Source organism: Scardinius erythrophthalmus, assembly GCF_964197995.2.
Source record: "Scardinius erythrophthalmus genome assembly, chromosome: 21".
Taxonomy (NCBI): domain Eukaryota; kingdom Metazoa; phylum Chordata; class Actinopteri; order Cypriniformes; family Leuciscidae; genus Scardinius; species Scardinius erythrophthalmus.
In genome coordinates, this window is record NC_138241.1 from 35662328 (window position 1) to 35685658 (window position 23331).

The window sequence follows — 23331 nt, forward strand, 5'->3', positions numbered from 1 at the left end:
TGTATTTCAACTTAAATTACTTTAAATTGACTTTAAAAAATGAGTTGAATCTTGTATAACTAATAAAAAAGTTGACTTATTATAATGAGTTTAAGCTATGTAAAAACATGTGTTGTCATAACTTATTGATCATATCATTTTTACAGTCAAACAATAAAAGATTGCATTTTTTAGTGTGCATCAAACAAGCCATATATTTCCCGGTTGATGACGAACAGGACATTATTTTCCCAGGTCACGTCACGGGTCGATTTACCCTCAAACTCTCTCTCTTGTCTCTGGCTAATTTCAAGCATCCGCCGCAGTGACAGTGTGTGTGTTCTGTGTGTGTGTTCTGCTATTCTTCGTCCCCGTGTGCTGCTGATTGCAAGCGATGCCCGATGTGGGTAACTTCGTTTAGCGACGGCTTTGATAGACACAGTAATTTACCAAAGTGCTGAAAGCTCGGACTGACTGAGCGGTGTGTGTGTGTGTGTGTGTGTGTGTGTGTGTTATTATACCTGTGCTTCTGATCAGACACGTCACATACACACATCCTAATGCAGATCCCAGTGTGAAAGTCCACCTGATTTGATTTCACACACTATAATCTGATCTCAGACAACCACTAGAGAAATGAAAAAAGCACGTGGGTGTGTGTGAGAGAATCAATCAATCGCAGAGTAGATGTGAAAGTGGATTAAGGTGCTTTGCAAACAGCCACACAATCTGAGGTTTCTTCTTGAACTCATTATGTGTGTCTAATGGTGTGCGTCTTGTGTTTTCAGTGGGAACGTGACTCACGTCGTGTCTGAGGGAAACACGGAGCAGGATCTCTGGAACTGGCTGGAGGAGCAGGGATTCGGAGAGACTCGAGACACACACGTGCTGAACATCAGCTGGTTTACTGAGAGCATGAGCGCTGGACGGCCTGTGCCTGTGGAACTGAGACATTACATACAAGTAAGTGCACTTCAGAGAACGCATGTGGTACTTCTTAATCTCAGTATCCCTTGTGTTTCCTCGCTCATCCGTCCTACAACCCGGAAACCGATCGAGCTACACTGCAAAAAATGCTTTTCTTACTTAGTATCTGCAGAGCCCGTCTACGGAGAGCCTGGCCACTCCCTATTAAGTCCTATTGTACCGAATTTTGGTTGTAGTTCCACCAGAGTTCCACTGGGGGCGATCGCCCATGAGTGCAGAATGAATGGGAGTCTATGAGAAATCTCAGATCTGATTGTAGGTTTTGCAAGTTCAGCATGGGTTATAGGTCGAAAGTTGAATGAATGAGTACTTATGTCCTTTCGATTTCTTACAGGTTGAGTTGTTGTTGCCCATAACACGCTAGCATTCTGCTAATGAACGCTGATTGGTCAGTGAAGAACTGATTACGACCAGAGATACCGCTTGATGGCATCGTGACATCCGAAGCGGGACCAGAAACAAACAAAACAAAAACTCTTCTAGCGCGTGTGTTTCCCTGTGTCAGCTGTGTTGTGTGTTTACCTGTGTCAGCTGTGTTGTGTGTTTGCCTGTGTCAGCTGTGTTGTGTGTTTGCCTGTGTCAGCTGTGTTGTGTGTTTACCTGTGTCAGCTGTGTTGTGTGTTTCCCTGTGTCAGCTGTGTTGTGTGTTTACCTGTGTCAGCTGTGTTGTGTGTTTGCCTGTGTCAGCTGTGTTGTGTGTTTGCCTGTGTCGGCTGTGTTGTGTGTTTACCTGTGTCAGCTGTGTTGTGTGTTTACCTGTGTCAGCTGTGTTGTGTGTTTGCCTGTGTCAGCTGTGTTGTGTGTTTCCCTGTGTCAGCTGTGTTGTGTGTTTACCTGTGTCAGCTGTGTTGTGTGTTTGCCTGTGTCAGCTGTGTTGTGTGTTTGCCTGTGTCGGCTGTGTTGTGTGTTTACCTGTGTCAGCTGTGTTGTGTGTTTACCTGTGTCAGCTGTGTTGTGTGTTTGCCTGTGTCAGCTGTGTTGTGTGTTTCCCTGTGTCAGCTGTGTTGTGTGTTTACCTGTGTCAGCTGTGTAGTGTGTTTACCTGTGTCAGCTGTGTTGTGTGTTTGCCTGTGTCAGCTGTGTTGTGTGTTTGCCTGTGTCAGCTGTGTTGTGTGTTTGCCTGTGTCAGCTGTGTTGTGTGTTTCCCTGTGTCAGCTGTGTTGTGTGTTTCCCTGTGTCAGCTGTGTTGTGTGTTTCCCTGTGTCAGCTGTGTTGTACTGTGTTGTGTGTTTGCCTGTGTCAGCTGTGTTGTGTGTTTACCTGTGTCAGCTATGTTGTGTGTTTCCCTGTGTCAGCTGTGTTGTGTGTTTCCCTGTGTCAGCTGTGTTGTACTGTGTTGTGTGTTTGCCTGTGTCAGCTGTGTTGTGTGTTTACCTGTGTCAGCTGTGTTGTGTGTTTACCTGTGTCAGCTGTGTTGTGTGTTTACCTGTGTCAGCTGTGTTGTGTGTTTGCCTGTGTCAGCTGTGTCGTGTGTTTGCCTGTGTCAGCTGTGTTGTGTGTTTACCTGTGTCAGCTGTGTTGTGTGTTTACCTGTGTCAGCTGTGTTGTGTGTTTGCCTGTGTCAGCTGTGTTGTGTCAGCTGTGTTGTGTGTTTACCTGTGTCAGCTGTGTTGTGTGTTTGCCTGTGTCAGCTGTGTCGTGTGTTTGCCTGTGTCAGCTGTGTTGTGTGTTTACCTGTGTCAGCTGTGTTGTGTGTTTACCTGTGTCAGCTGTGTTGTGTGTTTGCCTGTGTCAGCTGTGTTGTGTGTTTACCTGTGTCAGCTGTGTTGTGTGTTTCCCTGTGTCAGCTGTGTTGTGTGTTTCCCTGTGTCAGCTGTGTTGTGTGTTTACCTGTGTCAGCTGTGTTGTGTGTTTGCCTGTGTCAGCTGTGTTGTGTGTTTACCTGTGTCAGCTGTGTTGTGTGTTTACCTGTGTCAGCTGTGTTGTGTGTTTACCTGTGTCAGCTGTGTTGTGTGTTTACCTGTGTCAGCTGTGTTGTGTGTTTACCTGTGTCAGCTGTGTTGTGTGTTTGCCTGTGTCAGCTGTGTTGTGTGTTTACCTGTGTCGGCTGTGTTGTGTATTTACCTGTGTCAGCTGTGTTGTGTGTTTGCCTGTGTCAGCTGTGTTGTGTGTTTACCTGTGTCGGCTGTGTTGTGTATTTACCTGTGTCAGCTGTGTTGTGTGTTTGCCTGTGTCAGCTGTGTTGTGTGTTTGCCTGTGTCAGCTGTGTTGTGTGTTTCCCTGTGTCAGCTGTGTTGTGTGTTTACCTGTGTCAGCTGTGTTGTGTGTTTGCCTGTGTCAGCTGTGTTGTGTGTTTACCTGTGTCAGCTGTGTTGTGTGTTTACCTGTGTCAGCTGTGTTGTGTGTTTCCCTGTCAGCTGTGTTGTGTGTTTGCCTGTGTCAGCTGTGTTGTGTGTTTACCTGTGTCAGCTGTGTTGTGTGTTTCCCTGTGTCAGCTGTGTTGTGTGTTTCCCTTTGTCAGCTGTGTTGTATGTTTGCCTGTGTCAGCTGTGTTGTGTGTTTGCCTGTGTCAGCTGTGTTGTGTGTTTGCCTGTGTCAGCTGTGTTGTGTGTTTCCCTGTGTCAGCTGTGTTGTGTGTTTACCTGTGTCAGCTGTGTTGTGTGTTTACCTGTGTCAGCTGTGTTGTGTGTTTACCTGTGTCAGCTGTGTTGTGTGTTTCCCTGTCAGCTGTGTTGTGTGTTTGCCTGTGTCGGCTGTGTTGTGTGTTTACCTGTGTCAGCTGTGTTGTGTGTTTGCCTGTGTCAGCTGTGTTGTGTGTTTGCCTGTGTCAGCTGTGTTGTTTACCTGTGTCAGCTGTGTTGTGTGTTTCCCTGTGTCAGCTGTGTTGTGTGTTTACCTGTGTCAGCTGTGTTGTGTGTTTGCCTGTGTCAGCTGTGTTGTGTGTTTACCTGTGTCAGCTGTGTTGTGTGTTTACCTGTGTCAGCTGTGTTGTGTGTTTCCCTGTCAGCTGTGTTGTGTGTTTGCCTGTGTCGGCTGTGTTGTGTGTTTACCTGTGTCAGCTGTGTTGTGTGTTTGCCTGTGTCAGCTGTGTTGTGTGTTTACCTGTGTCGGCTGTGTTGTGTATTTACCTGTGTCAGCTGTGTTGTGTGTTTGCCTGTGTCAGCTGTGTTGTGTGTTTGCCTGTGTCAGCTGTGTTGTGTGTTTGCCTGTGTCAGCTGTGTTGTCGATGCCTCGAGAGAAAAGAAAGTGCAGAGCTGAAAGCACTAGAGCGACTGAAGGATTGCCGTAAAGCAGTATCTCTGGTCGTACGATGTGTATGACGTCATTGACATTTTAAAAGACTTTTTAAAGCAAATAAGTGACTCTAAAAAATCGAACACCCAGCAATGTGTAATTTCTTTGCATCTCCTTTCGAATACGACATTCAAATTACTAGACAAAAAATGATATCCTGAGAAAAGTGTATTTTGAGGGGTATAGCGCCATAGCGCCATTCAATCTGGGAACTGCAACCCTTCAGAAGCCGGAAGTTTACTGAGAGTTGAAGCTCTCCCCTTATTAGACATTCTCTGCTTAGTATTTGTGTCTTGTTTCCAGTCATTTACTTAAAGGTGTGTAATATTTAGCAGCATCTAGTGGTGAGGTTGCGAATTGCACCCAACAGAAGTTAAGGTGGCCGACAGGAAGTGATGTCGTCGTCTGAGACAGCAGAGAGTAGCCAGTTAAGCAATGTTTCTTTACAAAGATAAATTAAGAAATTAGGTTTACTCAATTATTCAGTAAATCGATATGTTATTGTGAATATTATTGTTATTTGTTCATCATTGTGTCAGTGTTTTACTCGCTGACTTTAGCTATAGCTTCTTTGCATGAAGAACAACATAGTGACGAAATGCGTTTGTCCATTTAGGGCCACCGTAGAAACATGTCGATGTAAGCGGACCCGCGGTGTGTGTAGAGAGAAATGACTCATTCTAAGCTAATAAAAATATAACGGTTCATTAAGTAAGGCAAGGCAAGACAAGTTTATTTATATAGCACATTTCTTACTCTATGGCAATTCAAAGTGCTTTACATAGAGAGGAATAAAAATTATCACAAAATAAAAGCAAAGAAAATTCAAACAGTTATTCAAAAGCTTTACATAGAAAGGAATTGTAATAATCACACTATAGCAATGCATAAAGCTTTGCATAGAAAAGAGACACAAAATAAAAGCAGCACATAAAAAACATATGATATTGCATTTCTGTCAACAGATCCTCCTAAATATTACACAATACACCTTTAAGTAGTAAAATGCCATAAGATATTATGACTTGTTTTCTGAGGAAATAAATACAAATTAAGTGAGTTTTTGCTTAAAATAAGCTAAAAGATCTGCCAATGGGGTGAGAAAAATACTCTGGTTTCTGTTTGAATTAAGATTATTTTTCTGACCCCATTGGGCTTGTTTTAAGCAAAAACTCACTTAATTTTGATTAATTCCCCCGGAAAACAAGACATAAAATCTCTCATCTAGTAAATGCATCTTGATTTAAGAATTTTTAGATATTTGGACTGGAAACAAGAAAAAAATACTAAGTAAGAAAAGCATTTTTGCAGTGAGCTCAGCCATTTTGAAGGACATCTCAATTCTCTAATTGCACGACGAGGAACGAGGAGATATGAGCGAGGACACACAGATGTTTCCTATGCAGAAGTCTTTCTTGTTGAGAAACCATTCTCCTCCCGCTTCACGTCACAATCATTTTAATTTATGCTTTACCTTTCCAGTTTAAATAAATCATATATCACACATATATATCAACAGGGCATCTTGCTTTAACTTTATTATTTATTATTTTCTTAAATAACCAGTGATCAAGAATGTTCCAATATACAAATAAGCTTTCCTTCAATTTTCTTCCCTGGCAACATGAGTCACATGCCGAAAGCTTTTCTGATTGGCAAAAAAAAAAGGGGCGGCTCCATATGACATCACACCCTTATAGACACGCCCACCTGGAGGGCAAAAGCGCCCCTTAAAGTCCCCCTGTGCTGAAAATCAAGCTTTTAATGTTGTTTATATGTCTATGTGGTGTTTTTAATGTGCTTTAAGACAAACCATGAGCAAATTCATAAGTCAACTGACTTTTTTTAAAGTGAGTATTCTTGAATTTTTGTCCAGTAGAAATATCTAAATGTCTTTAAAACAAGATATATTTGTGATATTCATACTTATTTCATAGATTTCGTATCATATTTGGTGTAACTTGTCGCCTTTTTAATCATTTATTAAGATGAAATATGAGGTCTGTAACTTGATGAAACTTTATTTTTGTCAAATTATTTGAACTGTAAAGTTGTTTAAATCTTGATTTTACAGTTTAGGATGCAACATGTTTTAAATTTGTAGTTTCAAAAGAACATAGCAAGTTTTCTGTTTTTTAGCAGTTTCATGTGCAAAAAGTCCCTTAGATCTTAAATCTTAAATTCTATTTTTTTGGGGGGTGATTCAGTCCTCGAGCACTGGGTGGCGCTGTGAGCCCAAAAGCATTTCTGACATGAGATGACACTGTACATCTAAAATAATAGAGATATAAGCATATCTTTATTAGAACTTAAGGTTAAAATTCAAGAGCAGGGAAATAGATCAAATAAAATGTGTAACAGGTTCTTGTACTAAAGCGTTTCAGGACATCCAGCAAACGCTCATGCATGCAGAATATTGACCTCCAAATTGTTCTTTTGTGCATTGAGTTCTCTGAGCTTGAATGCGCCTACATTACATTTCTACAGAAAGCAACTTCACAGCCACTTTGGGAAATAATAGTAAAGGACATTGCATTTCACGTGTTGTGTTGGTTGCAAAAGCACATTTCATAAAACCGAAGGGCCCGAATCCGACAGCCTCAGAGTGATGTTTAATACAGCGCCAAATAGAGGCATCAGAGCGACGCCGGGCCTCGTAGCGCTTCGCTAACTGACGTTGAAGACTGATTCTCCACCCCTGGACAACGCCGTGGGCGCTTCCACAGCATATGTGTCCCACATAAAGAAATATGCTGCCTGTTGGAGAAACTCCATTAATCTTCCCTCTCCTCCTCAGTGGGGACTCAGACGAGCAGAAGTTGTCCATCTTGCGTCGCCGCTAACCGTGCCCGAAAGGACGTATGACTGTGATCTTGAGTTTGCCTCTTATAGCCGGTTTAGTGCTGCAGACCAGAAAATGTCTTGTTTGCTTTTAGCCGGCATTGATTGAGGCGTTTAGCATCGAGCGGCTTTGATTGATACGAATATAAGAGTCGGGTAATGATGCAGAAGACAATAATTGATCCGCGACATTAAAAGAATAGTGAGACTTCTGTCATGCCATTCCAGACTAGTATTTCTGTGAAGAAATTTGCATGCAAAATCTTCATGCAACTCTTTTCCACATTGTGGCCATGAATGTGAAAAAAGTATATATTCCGTGTGTGATGTGGTGCTTTGTGTGGAGAATAATGGTGGATCACAGCAGGTTTGATGTCATTGAAGGTTTGACACTGAACACCATTGATTCTTGTGTGCCAGATGAAAAAAACATGACTATAAGTGAGATTTGAGAAGACATTATCAGTGAATGATTTAAACTTGGGGCTTTTTCTCATGCAAGCAATCGGATTTGGAGTATATAGCGACATCTTTCACACTTTTATGGTAGTTTTTAGTCTTTGGCAGAATAAATCACCATCCATTTCTTTTGGATGCAAAACAAGGGAGTCTTTGACAAGGGTGAGAACATTTTTCATTTTTGGTGTGAACTAGTGTTACTAATTACATTTATGCATTTGGCATATGCTTTAACTATCAATCATTTTGTCCCTTAAAACTCATCTTTGATCACCAAAATGACATATTTAAACGTTTTCTCTTAGAGATCCACTTGTTGACGATCACACATTGATCTGATTGGTTACAAGGTAGTTTGTGACATTGGGTGGTTTCTTGTGCATTGTTATGTCATTTTTTGTTTTACCCTGGGTGTTGCTAAGGTGTTGCTATGCAGTTGCTAGGTTTTTCTGGGTGGTTGCTAGGGTTCCTCCTTCAGCACGACAAGCAATTACTTGTTTTGGCATAGTAACTGGTTTGCACAGACTGTAAGTTGATCAGGGGCCCGTTCTTCGTACGTCGCTAACTCAGTTAGCTGGATTTGATTGTTGGGGATTTGGCATGATCTTGGATTGTTTGGTTCTTCGACGCTCATCCTGGACTTGCTGTCATAGCAACAGGTGCGCAATCTTAAACCTGCTCGGGAGCAGGCTTATTTCATGTAAACAGGATTAGATCCCGGCTTCACAAGCGGAGATGATACGGGAAGTCCAGCGCAGCGCGATAGTGCACTCTCCGAGATATATATTTTTTCTCGGGACTCGTGAGATTGTCGTTTACATTATTAATTTGTTGGAAACGCACATTTATTTTCGACTTGTCGGAGTCGGGCTTTAACTAGGCTACAGCACAAACTGTTTGCATTGCCCTAAGATTATTTGCGAGTGGCTTTCCTTTACACTATTGGAGATGCGGAGAACTTGATGGAAAGTGCTGTCTGTCGTGTCATTCGGAGTTTACCTGGCGCTTTTAGGTTTAAGAAACAGTTTTAGGTTTTTTTTTTTTTGTGGAATTTCCAAGCCACTTAAGACCCAATGTTGTAAAGCATTTTTTTTTAAAGCATTTTTTTTTTTTTTAGGCTATCATAATTTTTTATGAAGATCATGCAATCATGACCATGGTCCATGCCGATTACAGTATGTCACTCAGGCTTCACTAACGTGATTGGTAGACTATAGGCTATAGACTGCCATCAAGACCTCAATAAGGGGATTATGTGAACAGAAAGAGGGTTCACAATGTAAATGTGCAGCCCAGTTACTATTGTGATTCTTAATATTCCAGATTAGTAATATTATATAAAAAAAAGAAAGAAGGCAGTTGACTAAAATCTTCCATATCACAAATGTGAAAGCAAAATGGCCAGGGTCTGTGCATGACTTAAGCATTTTCAGAGATTCACATTTATGCACATTATTTGAAAGTGGTAAGAAAAGTTACACAATTTAATATATCAAGCTCACTGTATTACATACACTTATGCTGATCCTAACAGAACTGCATTTTTTCATAGGTGATTATGACATGTTCCTGCCTGCAGACAGGTGTTTTATGACCCCATTGACCCAAACCAGCAGTTACAATGCAGCTCTTGCCAGGACAAGGGCACACAATGAAATGAACTTTGGCTAACTAAAGGGAAGATGTCAGTGTCTGAAAACTCTTGAGGGTTGCACACCTGACAGGGCCTGTGACATGTTGCATGTGCCATATTACACAACATTGCCAAAAAAACACACTTTTCATTACATGTTTAATAAAATACAAATATGCTTAGTTCCTTGAGTTTTATTTCAGTTGTTCTTTGTAAAGAAAAGCCAGTGGTCAAGTGCCTGCAACAAGTGATATTAGACACATGCCTCATGCAACAAATAAAAAGGAAAAGTTGGCTATACACTGCCCACCTGTAGCAGGCCTGCCTATGTCTCCTCTGTCTGTGCAGACTCTTCTGTAGGCCTTTCTGTAGATGTGGAATCATGCAACTTATATTGCAGCCATAAAGCATACAAGTATATATTAAGTAAAGTTATTTATGCGCTTGCAGGTAGGCTAGTTCCTCCATATGACAGTTATCTGAGAAGGTTTATTCACTGTCCAGTGCAATGGAAACAAATGGACATTATAAAGTCTTATACTTTCTTTCCTTTGGAAAGTTAGAAAATGTCCACTTACTGCACATATTTCAGCCACCACTTTCTTGGGAACAGATACAAGTGTTAATATTTTTACATTAACATAACATAGGCCTAAGTTTATCAGTTTTCACTTTCACAAGTCAAAGCAATTCATCATTCAAGATTTAACAGTTGAAATGACTATACGGCCTTAATTTAATGCAGCAAAAATTATTTTACAGTGTAGGCTACTAAGATCTTTTTTTTTCTCAGCCTTTTTCTTGGTTGCTTTTATAATCTGACAACCATTTATTTAACAGTGCCTTTTATAAAAGAGACTATATAACAAAAAATACCATTATGTAGAATATTTTTGTACTTCACTTTTATTTGTTCCCATGTTCTAGTGTGGTGACTCTGACATTACAATGCACAAAGTAATTATGCAATTATTAAAATACAAAAATATAGGCTAATAAGTGATAAAAACATCTAACATGGCCACTTCTAAAGGATTTAAATTGTCTGCTACTTTTTGCCAGCCCTCTCTCCTGGCTTTTGCAGACTTTGAGGTGTTCCCTGGCGTTTTAATTAAACATTAAAATTCCGAATAAACTTTGACTATTAGTTCTTGCTCTGCTAAGGAGAAAAACTGAGCGCGCTTTTTGGCCACGCCCACGCTGAGCAGCCAATAGCAGCGTTGCTGATCAATGTTTCTACTATCGATACATATCCCCTTTTAACCAGCGCATGAACGCGCAATTATCTCAGATGACTCAAGCCAGCTATACTAATCATATCCGGCAAGTGTGTTCGAAGAACCGAGTTAGCCAGATCATGATTAGCACAATGATATCATCTTGGATGTCTCATTTGATCTCGGATGTTTTAAGCAACGTACGAAGAACAGGCCCCAGATTTTTGTGTTATTATTGTTATTGTTTACATTTATGCATTTGACAGATGCTTTGCAACTTTCATTGCATTTAAGCTATACATTTAGTCAGTTCTTTGGGAATCAAACCCATGACCTTGAACTACAAATAATATTTAAGTTTTAGTTAAAGGCCCTGTGGTGAAAATCCAGCTTTTAATGTTGTTTATGTGTCTATGTGGTGTTTTTAATATGCTTTAAGACAAACCATGTGTAAATTCATAAGTCGACAGCATTGCTGAGTATTTCCTCCTTAAAACTGCAGTGAACCAAAGACAGTCTCAAAAACACGCTTTGAAATCGCTGGTGTTTCTGACGTCACAAACTACCTTGTAACCAATCAGATCAACGTGTGATCGTCAACCAGTGGATCTCTGAGCTGAGGGAGTGAGTGGAGGCGGGGCTCATTTGCATATTTATAAAACCACGTATACTAAATGAGGCAAGGGTGTCGAGATATATTCAAGATATTTTAAGGCATGAAGAATTGTTTTAAAAAAAGGAAAAAACATTTAAATATGTAATTTTGGTGATCAAAGATGAGTTTTAAGGGATACAATTATTGACTACAGGGGGACTTTGACAATAACAACACTGCGACTGCGAACTATTCATTTAATGATCCATGATGTGTGTGTGAGGTGCAGAAATGCTAAAATGCCCCGGTTCAGAAGAATTTGCCTATTTCAGTCTGTTCTCTTTCTCTCCTACAGCTATTACACCCACTGACTTGTAATGATTATAGGAAATTCTGATAAATACGCCTCTTGCTGCTGTCTAGACGGATGGGATGATCATGGAAGAGTGAAATATGTGTGTGTGTGTGTCCTCAGAGACATCTGTTTCGCTATCAGTCATGCACTTGGAGAAGAAGGCGAGGCCCAATCAGGAGGGATGTGAACCCGAACCCGCCAGTGTTCAGGCTGTGATCTCATTAACCTGAGCGGACACAGCTCACCTGTTCAAGTGTTGGTCATTAACCCGCAGCAGACGCTTCCCTCACCTGCGCTCGTTTCAATCCATTGTTTCGCCATGTTGAGGGAAAGTCTATCCTCAGACAAAAAACAGTAAAAAAACAAACAAATCGGAGGCCCCCATTAAGAAAAAAGACATTCCTTTATTATCCCCGTTATATTTAACAGTGCTATATCATATTTCACTTTTAATAGTCTATCTATAAACATATTCTATCTCTTTAACCAGAACTATTGTTACAATAAACGAAAACACGAAGCTAAAATGAAATGATACTAAGGGGCTGTTTTTTTTAACTAAACATGTAAAACTTTTGGTAACACTTTATTTTACGGCCTCATTGTTACATGTACTTACCGTAGTAATAACAGTAAATTATACATAATTACATGCAACTAACCCTCAACCAAGCCCTAATCCTACCCTAACCCTATTGTAAGTACATGTGGATGCTTAATATTACTCAGTACTTAAATATATAATTACACTGTAACACTGACACCTTACAATAAAGTGTAACTAAACTTTTTATGCGTTTTGGCTGTTCTTTTACACGACAATGGCGTTTTGGGTGCCTGAAAACACAAACTTTTGAAAACCTGCTTCAAAATGCGCGTTTTTGAAAGCGGTCTCCGTGTAAACAACAAAAACGCGAATCTCTGAAGATGATGACGTCATGCACATGTTTATTACGTGTTCAGTCTATAGTGTTTGATCGCCATCTACTGGCCTGGCAGCAGAATACAGCGTTTTAAGTCATTTTCGCGGATCAGTGTGAACGGGATCGTTTTGATAATGGAAAACTCAAAGGAAAAACTTCTCTGTTTTAAGCATATCGTTGTCGTGTAAACGCATCCTAAAACTGCCAGTAGGTGGCGGCAGATCATTGTCTTAATGAGTGATTAATTGAGTCGTTGAATCATTCATAGACCGTTTCGTTCAGAAACTCAGATTGATTCATTAACATTGCAGCTGAAGGCAATAATCATGCAACGACATACTTGGCCAAACCTGCACATCGATCAGCGATGAGTGTGTGTTTTCTTCAGCGCAGATCAAGTTGAGTGTCTGGTGTTTTTGACGAACAATATGTAGATGTGTTGTGAGTGAAAGTGGATTGTTTCTGAATGGCAGTTTGCTATTTTGTGTTAATGTAGTAGCTGTTGATGTGTGTTTTACACTTACACAGTTTTATGCACTTTTGTTACCTAATTTTCCTTGCATGCACATTAAAGGATTAGTTCACTTTCAAAAAAAAAAATTTGCTGATAATTTACTCACCCCGATGTCATCCAAGATATCCATGTCTTTCTTTCTTCAGTCGAAAAGAAATGAAGGTTTTTAAGGAAAACATTCCAGGATTTTTCTACACAGAATGGACTTCAATGACAACCAGCTATACCAATGTTCAAAGAAGGTTCAAATGTCCGTCTCAATGCAGCTTCAAAGTCTCACCACGATCCCAGTCGAGAAATATGGGTCTAAAATATATATAATATACTTTTTAACCACAAATGCCCGTCTTGTACCATCTCTGAGATGCGCCAGCGTCATCACGTTGGAAAGGTCACGAAAAAAAATTAAAATAATAATAATAATAAATTAAAACAAAGATGTCGGACGATTTTGAAGTTGGAGAAAATGAGATTAAATTTTTCGCCCTTCTCTACCTTTCTGAACCGGAGTACACAGACAAATAACTTGGATAGATGACGTGACGCGTGACCTTTCCAACGTGATGACGTAATACGTGGCGCATCTCAGAGATGGTACAAGATGAGCATTTGTGGTTAAAAAGTATATATATATTTTATTTTTAGAAAATGACCGATCGTTTCGCTGGATAAGACCCTTATTTCTCGACTGGGATCGTGTCGAGACTTTGGAGCTGCATTGAGACGGACATTTGAACCTTCTTTGAACATTGGTATAGTTGGTTGTCATTGAAGTCCATTCTGTGTAGAAAAATCCTGGAATGTTTTCCTCAAAAACCTTCATTTCTTTTCGACTGAAGAAAGAAAGACATGGATATCTTGGATGACATCGGGGTGAGTAAATTATCAGCAAAACATTTTTTGAAAGTGAACTAATCCTTTAAGGAAATTATATTTTATTTAAGAACAATTGTTTCAAAAGTTAATGCACTTTAAAAAGTGCATGTCATTTCATTTCAATAAAAGATGCGATGCTTTGATTTATATTTGCTTATTGCGCTCGCTTGCGCCCTCCTGTGGGCATAGGAGACAATACAGTACTTTTTTTCCTCTAACATAGTATAGCCTTTATTATTCTTAAAATTTTGCTAATATTTATGAAAGAAATTATATAGGGACATTATAATGAATACTTGACATCGATTGGCTGAGAACTTTACATTTGATAAACCAATCCGAACGTGAATAGAGTTTCATGGCTGAACTATTCATTTGTTGCATGAGAGTGAATGTTATTTCTCAGCATTGCTCTATTATAGATCAGGAGACATAGAGGAAAATTACGTATTCGCTTTTTCTCAGATGTTTCTCCTAAAATTCCTAAAGGTGGTTTGAATTGTAATTTTTTTAGACATTAAAAAATTAATGTTTTTTTTTCCTTCTGAGTGGAAGTGAAAAGGCATCTGAAGTCAGAGACCCGCAGCGAGGTCTGCTGTCATGGGAAGGGAAATTAATTTCAAAAGTGCCTTTAACTATCATAACTTAATGGAAAAAAAGAGCCCAGTTTCATATTTGCCCTGAAATAGATATAATGCAGGCATTATATTCAGACTTTTTATGCTTGTGGAGGAGGTGATGCCCCTGACGACAAATAAATGGCAGTGATTTTTCTCACTTCTGAGCGCTTGATGTTTTTGCTCGAGGGGAGAGAAGATATCAGGCCTCTTTTCATTCAGATACACGACGCCTCTAAAATAGCTCCTGGTCAGAACAGCATGTTAGCATTCACTTCCCCTGCATCTCTGAATCGACCATTATCACAATGTGCCGAGATGATTGCGCAGGTAATTTTCATGGGTACAGACTTCCATCGCTTTGAGCAATTATTCCCAGGAGCGCTGACATTACAGCTGTAATCCTTTTGAAACCAGAAAAGAGTTGAATATTTCAAGGTCTAAATGAAATAGCAATTTATCTGGGATAAACTGGACCTACTGTGTCCTTATGGCTGTAATTGTAAATCATAAAGCTGTAATTGATTCTGATGCTTCCTGTCTTCTAGATGACGGCTGTAATCTTGCTGTTCCCCTGACTCCTGTGTGATGAGATAAACCTTCCAGCATTGTTGAGCTAATGTCAGGCATAGCGAGACTTTCACATGTTCTGAAGATAATGTGACTTTTTACCCCTGCAAAAGATTTCACCATGATGTGAAGATGTAGGTGGTTGCTAGGGTACTGTATATTGAGTGGTTGCTAGGGTGTTAGCTGGGGTGTTTTGGGTGGTTGCTTGTGTATTACTATGTCATTTTTAGGGTGCTCTGGGTGGTTACTAGGGTATTTTTACACAGTTGCTGGGGTACTCTGGGTGGTTGCTAGGATGCTATGTGGTTGCTAGGTTATGTTGGGTGGTTGCTAGAGTATTGCTATGCAATTGCTTGGTTGTTCTGGCTGGTTGCTAGGGTCCCTCCTTCATTGCAAGTTTCTTGGCTATTCTAAGTGGTTGCTAGGGTGTTGCTATGCAGTTGCTACCCAGGGTGTTCTGGGGGGTTGCTGCTAGCGTCCTTCCTTCATTGTAAGTTGCTGGGGTATTCTAGGTGGTTGCTAAAATTTGATGTGGTTGCTAGGGTATTTTGGGTGGTTGCTATGGTGGTTGCTAGGGTACTGTATATTGGGTGGTTACTAGGGCGTTTTTAGGGTGTTAGCTGGGGTGTTTTGGGTGGTTGCTTGTGTATTACTATAGATTTAGGGTGTTCTGGGTGGTTACTAGGGTATTGTTACACAGTTGCTGGGGTATTCTGGGTGGTTGCTGTGCAGTTTCTAAGGTGTTCTGGGTGGTTACTAGGGCATTGCTACACAGTTGCTAGGGTATTCTAGGTGGTTGCTAGGATGTTATGTGCTTGCTAGGTTATGTTGGGTGGTTGCTAGAGTGTTGCTATGCAATTGCTTGGTTGTTCTGGCTGGTTGCTAGGGTCCCTCCTTCATTGTAAGTTTCTTGGCTATTCTAGGTGGTTGCTAGGATGCTAGGGTGTTGCTATGCAGTTACTAGCTAGGGTGTTCTGGGTGGTTGCTGCTAGCGTCCTTCCCTCATTGTAAGTTACTGGGGTATTCTAGGTGGTTGCTAAAATGTGATGTGGTTGCTAGGATATTTTGGGTGGTTGCTATGGTGGTTGCTAAGCAATTGCTGGGGTCTTCTGTGTGGTTGCTAGGGCCCCTCCTTCATTGTAAGTCCATGGCTTTTTTCAGAACAGCATAAGCAATTGTTTTAGCAGACACCACTAATAAAAGTAAGTATGACAGAGTGAGTTTAGACATTTTATACTGAGAGGCTTTATGAAATGGTTTTCTCAGATTGCAAGATGTTTACCGGTATATCGGTCTAATGTCGATTGATTTCTGAGTGTCTCTTTCTCTGTTTATGAGCAGAATCCTGCTGTGGATCACAGGTCTTGTGCACATCCGTCAGACAAACCAGAGTCTGCGGTGTCTCCATATGCCTGCCAGAGACGGACGACATTGGACAACCACAATAAGATCTTCACAGTAAGTAAACATATACTGTACATATGCATTGCTATAGATAACATTGTAACCCTGCCGGTTGTGATGGTTGTGATTTAAACAGGCCACTGAGAATATTATTTTGCAGTGTTCTTGAGTTATTTTAATCTCTGGCCCACTTGCAGCACAGTATGGACAGAACAGAAGGGGGTTGAACGTACTCAGATGGATGGATTCAGAATGAACTGTCCCAATTAACACACACATGAACTGCTTCATATTTACACGATGCTGTGTTTATTGTCTTTTATTATTGTTGCTGACTACAAACATCAAAAAAACTTTTATGTCAGAACTGGGGTGTTGTGACCATTATAATGGACTATTTACTTTTAGAAATCGTCCTCTCTGCCAAAAAGAGACTTTCACCATGCTAAGAAGTTTCTAGTGTGTTCTGGGCAGTTACTAGGGTGTTGCTAAGTGGTTTCTATGGTGTTTTAGAAGTTGCTTGGGTGTTCTAATTGGTTACCAGGGTGTTGTTAAGTGATTTCCTGTATGTTTTAGGTGGTTGCCAGGATGTTTCTAAGCGGTTGCTATAGTGTTCTAGCTGGTTACCAGGGCATTGCTAAGTGGTTTCAGTTTTCTGGGCAGTCACCAGGGCATTGGTACGGTAGATGGTTGCTAGAAAGTTCTGGGTGGTGACCATAGTGTTGCTAAGTGGTTTCTAGGGTGTTTTTGGATGATTGTCAGGATGTTGTTAAGCGGTCACTAGTGTTCTGGGTGGTTACCAGGGAGTTCCTAGATAGTTTCTAGGGTGTTTTTTTGGATGATTGTCAGGATTTTGCTAAGTCGTTACTAGGGTGTTCTGGATAGTTAACAGGGTGTTGCTATGTGCTTTCTAGGGTGTTTTGGATGGTTGTCAGGATGTTGTTAAGCTGTTCCTGGTGGTTACCCGGAGTTCCTAGATAGTTTCTAGGATGTTTTGGATGTTTGTCAGGATGTTGCTAACTCGTTACTAGGGTGTTCTGGGTAGTTAACAGGGTGTTGCTAGGTGCTTTCTAGGGTGTTTTGGATGGTTGCCAGGATGTTGTTTAGCGGTTACTAAAGTGTTCTGGGTGGTTACCGGGGAGTTGCTAGATAGTTTCTAGGGTCTTTTTTTGGATGATTGTCAGGATTTTGCTAAGTCGTTACTAGGTTGTTCTGGATAGTTAACAGGGTGTTGCTAGGTGCTTTCTAGGGTGTTTTGGATGGTTGTCAGGATGTTGTTAAGCTGTTCCTGGTGGTTACCCGGGAGTTCCTAGATAGTTTCTAGGGTGTTTTGGATGTTTGTCAGGATGTTGCTAACTCGTTACTAGGGTGTTCTGGGTAGTTAACAGGGTGTTGCTAGGTGCTTTCTAGGGTGTTTTGGATGGTTGCCAGGATGTTGTTAAGCGGTTACTAAAGTGTTCTGGGTGGTTACCGGGGAGTTGCTAGATAGTTTGTAGGGTGTTTTGGATGGTTTCCTGGATGAGCTAGATGGTCCAACCACACCCTAACACTACCCATAACCCCATCTCTAAACTTAACTCCACCCATTAGGATTTCAGAGGCGGAGCTGGACTAGGTCAAGCTCCGCCCATTACGTCCAGAGAGGAGGAGCTCTGCAGTGATCATCACTGGATTAATCATAAAATCACCAGTCAGCCTTTGTTTTGTCTTGCAATTTGCGTCTGGAAGGTTAGAACCTGTTATCAGTTGACAAGCAAAACTTCAGTCATGTTGTGCTTTAAATATTTATTTGATACTTGAACATAAACCCAACAGATTCACCTTGAGCTTTTCCGAGGCAAATCTTGAGACGCCGCCAGAACTGCTAAACTTTCTGTGTTCAGAGCCAGAATTAGACTGTCAAACACCGGAGGTTTAAGAGCTTTTGGATGCGCGAGACGTCAGCTCATGCTTTTCCTGATTATTACAGCCAATGTGTTGTCACGCCGTGATTCTTTGAACATTAATCAACAGAAAAACAGTGCAAGATTACACTTTGTTTCAGATGTGACATTTCTGCAAGCTCACATTTTGTGTTCGGCAACATTAAAAAATCAATTATGATGAAAGAGAAAAACACCCAAGACTGGCGAGGTGAGGTGAACCGTAACCGAGAGCTCAGATTAAAATCTCTTCTGTATTTCACTGGCGAATATGATATTTTAATGGGAAACAGAGACTTGATTGTCTATTGCCAGGAGAGAAAAACATGTGCAATGCAAACACATTCTTGAGAATAATGAGTGAGCAGAAAAACACCAGGATGAGATGAGCTACAAAAACACTACAAATATCATATGAGTGAATTTTAGTCTTTTATATATTTAATTATTTAACTGTTGCATCAAAGTTTTCTATTTAAAGTGTGCATTTGCTGACATGAGCATTATGCATATGAATGCATTAGTAAATCAGAGGTGTTTAAATTATATTTAGGTCTTTTTAATCAGTTTGATCCACATTCTGTGCATAATTCAAATTTAAGTTTTGCTTTTCATGCCACTGATGTGAGGTTGAGCGTTTAGTCTCTGTTCTGTTTTACTAATGGGAAGGTGTGAGCTTGCAACTGGTGTGCAGACAGAACAAAAAACACATGAGCATGATGGATCCACCAAAGTTTAATTCTGTGAGGTGTCAATCACACAACTGTGATTCCCAGGCTCCTCGGAGTCGGCAATATTGATTTGATCCTCGTCTTCTCTCACTCAACCATTGCACAACATTTCAATAGCAATTTTGCATGTTTTTCCAGCTTTTGCATTTCCCACAAACACCCTGAGCACAACCACACAGCAAAAAGCTAGTCCTACCAAAACAATAGCATTTTGTACACACACTTTTTGGTATTTTCTTATTGTTTTTGAATGAAGTGTCTTCTGCTTTATTTTGCTTGGTCAGAAATACTGCAAAAACAGTTCTGTTGTCAAGTCAAGTCACCTTTATCTATAAAGGGCTTTTTGCAATACAGATTGTTTTAAGCAGCTTTACAGAGATAACAGGAAAATAATGCAACAAAGTTTGTTTCGGCTGTATCTTGAAGAAAATAGTGTCATAGTCCAGCATTGTGAAATATTATTACAATTTCAAATAAGTGTTTTCTATGGAAGCTTGTTTCCACCACAGAATAAAATATTTTAAAAGATAATTGCGACTTTTTATCTACTTTTTATTGCGACTTTTTGTTTTTTTATCTGCGAGTTCACAATTCTGACTTATAACATGCAATTGTGACTTTATATCTCGCAATCTGACTTTATATCTCATAATTCTGACTTTATAAAACGCAATTGTGATTTACTATCTCACAATTGTGACTTACTATCTCGTAATTCTGACTTTATAACACACACAATTGTGACTTACTATCCCGTAATTCTGACTTTATAAAACGCAATTGCGACTTACTATCTCACAATTGTGACTTACTATCTCGTAATTCTGCCTTTATAACACACACAATTGTGACTTACTATCTCATAATTCTGACTTTATAACACACACAATTGTGACTTACTATCTCGTAATTCTGACTTTATAAAACGCAATTGCGACTTACTATCTCGTAATTCTGACTTTATAAAACGCAATTGCAACTTACTATATCACAATTGTGACTTACTATCTCGTAATTCTGACTTTATAACACACACAATTGTGACTTACTATCTCGTAATTCTGACTTTATAAAACGCAATTGCGACTTTATATCACGTAATTCTGACTTTATATCTCACAATTCTGACTTTATAAAATGCAATTGCGACTTTATATCACGTAATTCTGACTTTATATCACGTAATTCTGACTTTATAAAACGCAATTGCGACTTTATATCTCGCAATTGTGACTTTATATCACGTAATTCTGACTTATAAAACGCAATTGCGACTTAATATCTTGCAATTCTGACTTTATAACACACAGTTGTGACTTTATATCACACAATTCTGACTTTATAACTCGCAATTGTGACTTAATATCACGTAATTCGGAGATAAAAAGTCAGAATTGTGAGATAAAACGTTGCAATTACCTTTTTTATTCTGTGGCGGAAACAAGCTTCTATAGTTTACTATTTGAATTATTTTTTTTAAAATGTATTTTATTCCTATGATGCAAAGCTGAATTTTTATTATCATTGCTCCAGACTTTAGTGTCACATGACTTTCCCCCTCTTTTTCTCTCTCTCTCTGTCTCTCTGTCTCTTGCAATCTTTCATCATGGCTTCCTTGAAGACTCTGGTCTTTCAGTTACATCACTCCATCTTTCCCAGGCCTTCACATTAGTCAATATATCGGCATGTAGCGGCACTGGCCGACACCGTGTGAATGAACACAGTCTGATTGGATGTGGAGGGTGTAAACACGCATTAATGAGCAGGAGCAGGAACAGGCCGGTGTCGCGTGTTTGGTTTTCATCTCTTGGCCTTTGGTGCCTCAGCGATGGTGTTTCTCGCCCGCTTGAATCGATCTGTGAAACGACCCCGTGGGCCGAGCTCTCCAGAACCCTGTTCTTCATCATACAGCAGACGCCAGGCACAGGCACGTTTGCTAATGAAAGCCAACACACATAGACAATCATTAAAGTGTTATGTGTCGGGTGTTTGCATGATATGCTGGTCATTATGTATGTTGCTGCATGGATGAAAGTGTCTGGAAAGCTTTTGTGTCCATTATTTGCTGCTTGTTTCAGAGCTGTTCTACAGTTTTGTGGCCGTATAATAAAAGTCCCTCTTTGAAAAATGTTTGTGTTGTGCGGGCAGGAATGCATCTGTATGTTCTGCACTGATTCAAGAGCGCATTATGGAGAATATATTCTGACATAAATAAAGGATTGGTTGTGAAGTCAACGGTTGAGTCCACTTGTCAAAACTGGAAATAGATTTTCCCTGGAGTCAGGAAAGATTTACTGACATATCATCTTACATAGGCAGTGTTTTGAGTTTAAAGTTCTGTCCACATTGCAGTTTGTTTTAACCAACGCTACATCCAATCTCATATTGTTTAGTAGATTTGGTTTTACACTTACCTTGCAACCGTTGAAAAGTATGCTCTATATAGTATGAATGTAATCTGGACGTCAGTGATGTAAAGTATTTGAGTAAATGTAATTATTATTTCTGCTATAAAGAAGCGATATCGCCGTCTAAGGGCATTAAGGGACTGTATCTTGTGTGTTTTGCCCTTATACTCACCCAAACTTCTCAACAAGGCTACTTTACACGAGTGCATTAGCGGGTAGTTGCTCAATCGCAGGTGTTTGATTACAGAGACGAGGTCATGATGAGGTCAAGATGAGGCCATGATGAGGCCATGATGAGGCCATGATGAGGCCATGATGAGGTCATGATGAGGCCATGATGAGGCCATGATGAGGTCAAGATGAGGCCATGATGAGGTCATGATGAGGCCATGATGAGGTCATGATGAGGTCATGATGAGGCCATGATGAGGCCATGATGAGGTCATGATGAGGTCATGATGAGGCCATGATGAGGCCATGATGAGGTCAAGATGAGGTCATGATGAGGCCATGATGAGGCCATGATGAGGCCATGATGAGGTCATGATGAGGTCATGATGAGGTCATGATGAGGTCAAGATGAGGTCATGATGAGGTCATGATGAGGCCATGATGAGGCCATGATGAGGTCATGATGAGGCCATGATGAGGCCATGATGAGGTCAAGATGAGGTCATGATGAGGCCATGATGAGGTCATGATGAGGTCATGATGAGGCCATGATGAGGCCATGATGAGGTCAAGATGAGGCCATGATGAGGCCATGATGAGGTCATGATGAGGCCATGATGAGGTCATGATGAGGCCGAAACCAGCACATCCAGTGCAAGAAGACTTTGATTATTACATTTTTACTTAACATTATTTTATTTATCCACTATATTGAAGAGACTTTTTTGAAGGATATTGGTTTACTTATGGCCTTTTTGAGCACCTGAGCTGAGACTTGAGTGTTTGTAGATGTGACCTTGATAGACCTTGATTAATTGAAATATTGAGGTATTCAGTTTTATTTTGATTTTAGAAAATAAATGTGATCGCTCTCCTCACAAATCAACTGTTTGTTGTTTTTCACTAGTATGTATCTTGGGACTAGTTCATCTTTGAGCCTACATTCATTATGAGTAAAATACTTAGGTACTGTTAAAATTAGACTTTTACTCAAATTGTATTGAAATTGGTGACTTCTAATGGAGTCATTTTCGCTGTAAGGTACTTTTACTCTAGTATGGTTTCCAGGTACTCTTTACACCCGCTGGATGTACTGCATCCACCATGTTGTCATTGTCATGTGACCTACGGCATCGCTGTCATTCACAAATCCTCTCCCGTGGCCTCATGGGATATTAAACTGTCCATCAGATGCACACTTCAGAATCTCGCTGGAAGTAGTAGGTCATCCGGTAATATTTACCTAGTGTTCTATGAATACTATGAATTCGGTCATACTTCTCGGCTCACAGACTTTTTTTCGCCTACTATATAGTATGGAAGTCGGCATATTCTGACTGAGCGCAAGAACAGCTCATTTGATAAATATTGCGTTGTTTCTTTTCTTTTCTTTCCTTATTGGGAGATGTAGGTTGTTGATTTCTTATTGGGGTAATAACAGTGTGGAATGATAATTGCATAAAATCAGTGTTATTATCTGTTGATTTGATTTTTCATGCAGAAAAATCCAATAAAGAAATTTGAAATAAAGAACAGCCCATTTGTCTAATTGAAGCAACCAATCACAGATAGTTTTGTTTTTATGTGCCATTTTAAGGCATGATGATGTGAAATAAAAGTTTCAATTTATGTATAGGTATATATAGGTTATTAATAATATTAATATAAGTTGGAAGTTGCATAGCATCCAAGCGGCAACCTTCCTGTCTCTCTCTTGAAACCAACATGGTTAATTGCGACTTAAACTGCAAATCATCGACTGGCCACTAGAGACCGGCTCCATAAGAGACTCAATCCCATACACCTCCATGTTAAAATGCCCAACTTTACAGCAGAAAAAAGTGTTTACAGTTGGTACAAAAAATGTTTTTGTCCTAAAAAAATTGTTTTTTTTG

The 23331-nt window shown here is 40.0% G+C and overlaps 1 protein-coding gene across 1 annotated transcript in view; it reads left to right on the top strand.

Moving 5' to 3' along the window:
- The window catches only part of dntt (deoxynucleotidyltransferase, terminal), a 156042-nt gene that overhangs the window by 8212 nt on the left and 124499 nt on the right, over nucleotides 1-23331 (top strand). Inside the window, exons 3-4 of the mRNA XM_081350798.1 lie at nucleotides 768-942; nucleotides 16142-16258. Of these exons, the coding sequence (XP_081206924.1) occupies nucleotides 768-942; nucleotides 16142-16258 (292 nt within the window). The remainder of the gene's footprint in view (nucleotides 1-767; nucleotides 943-16141; nucleotides 16259-23331) is intronic.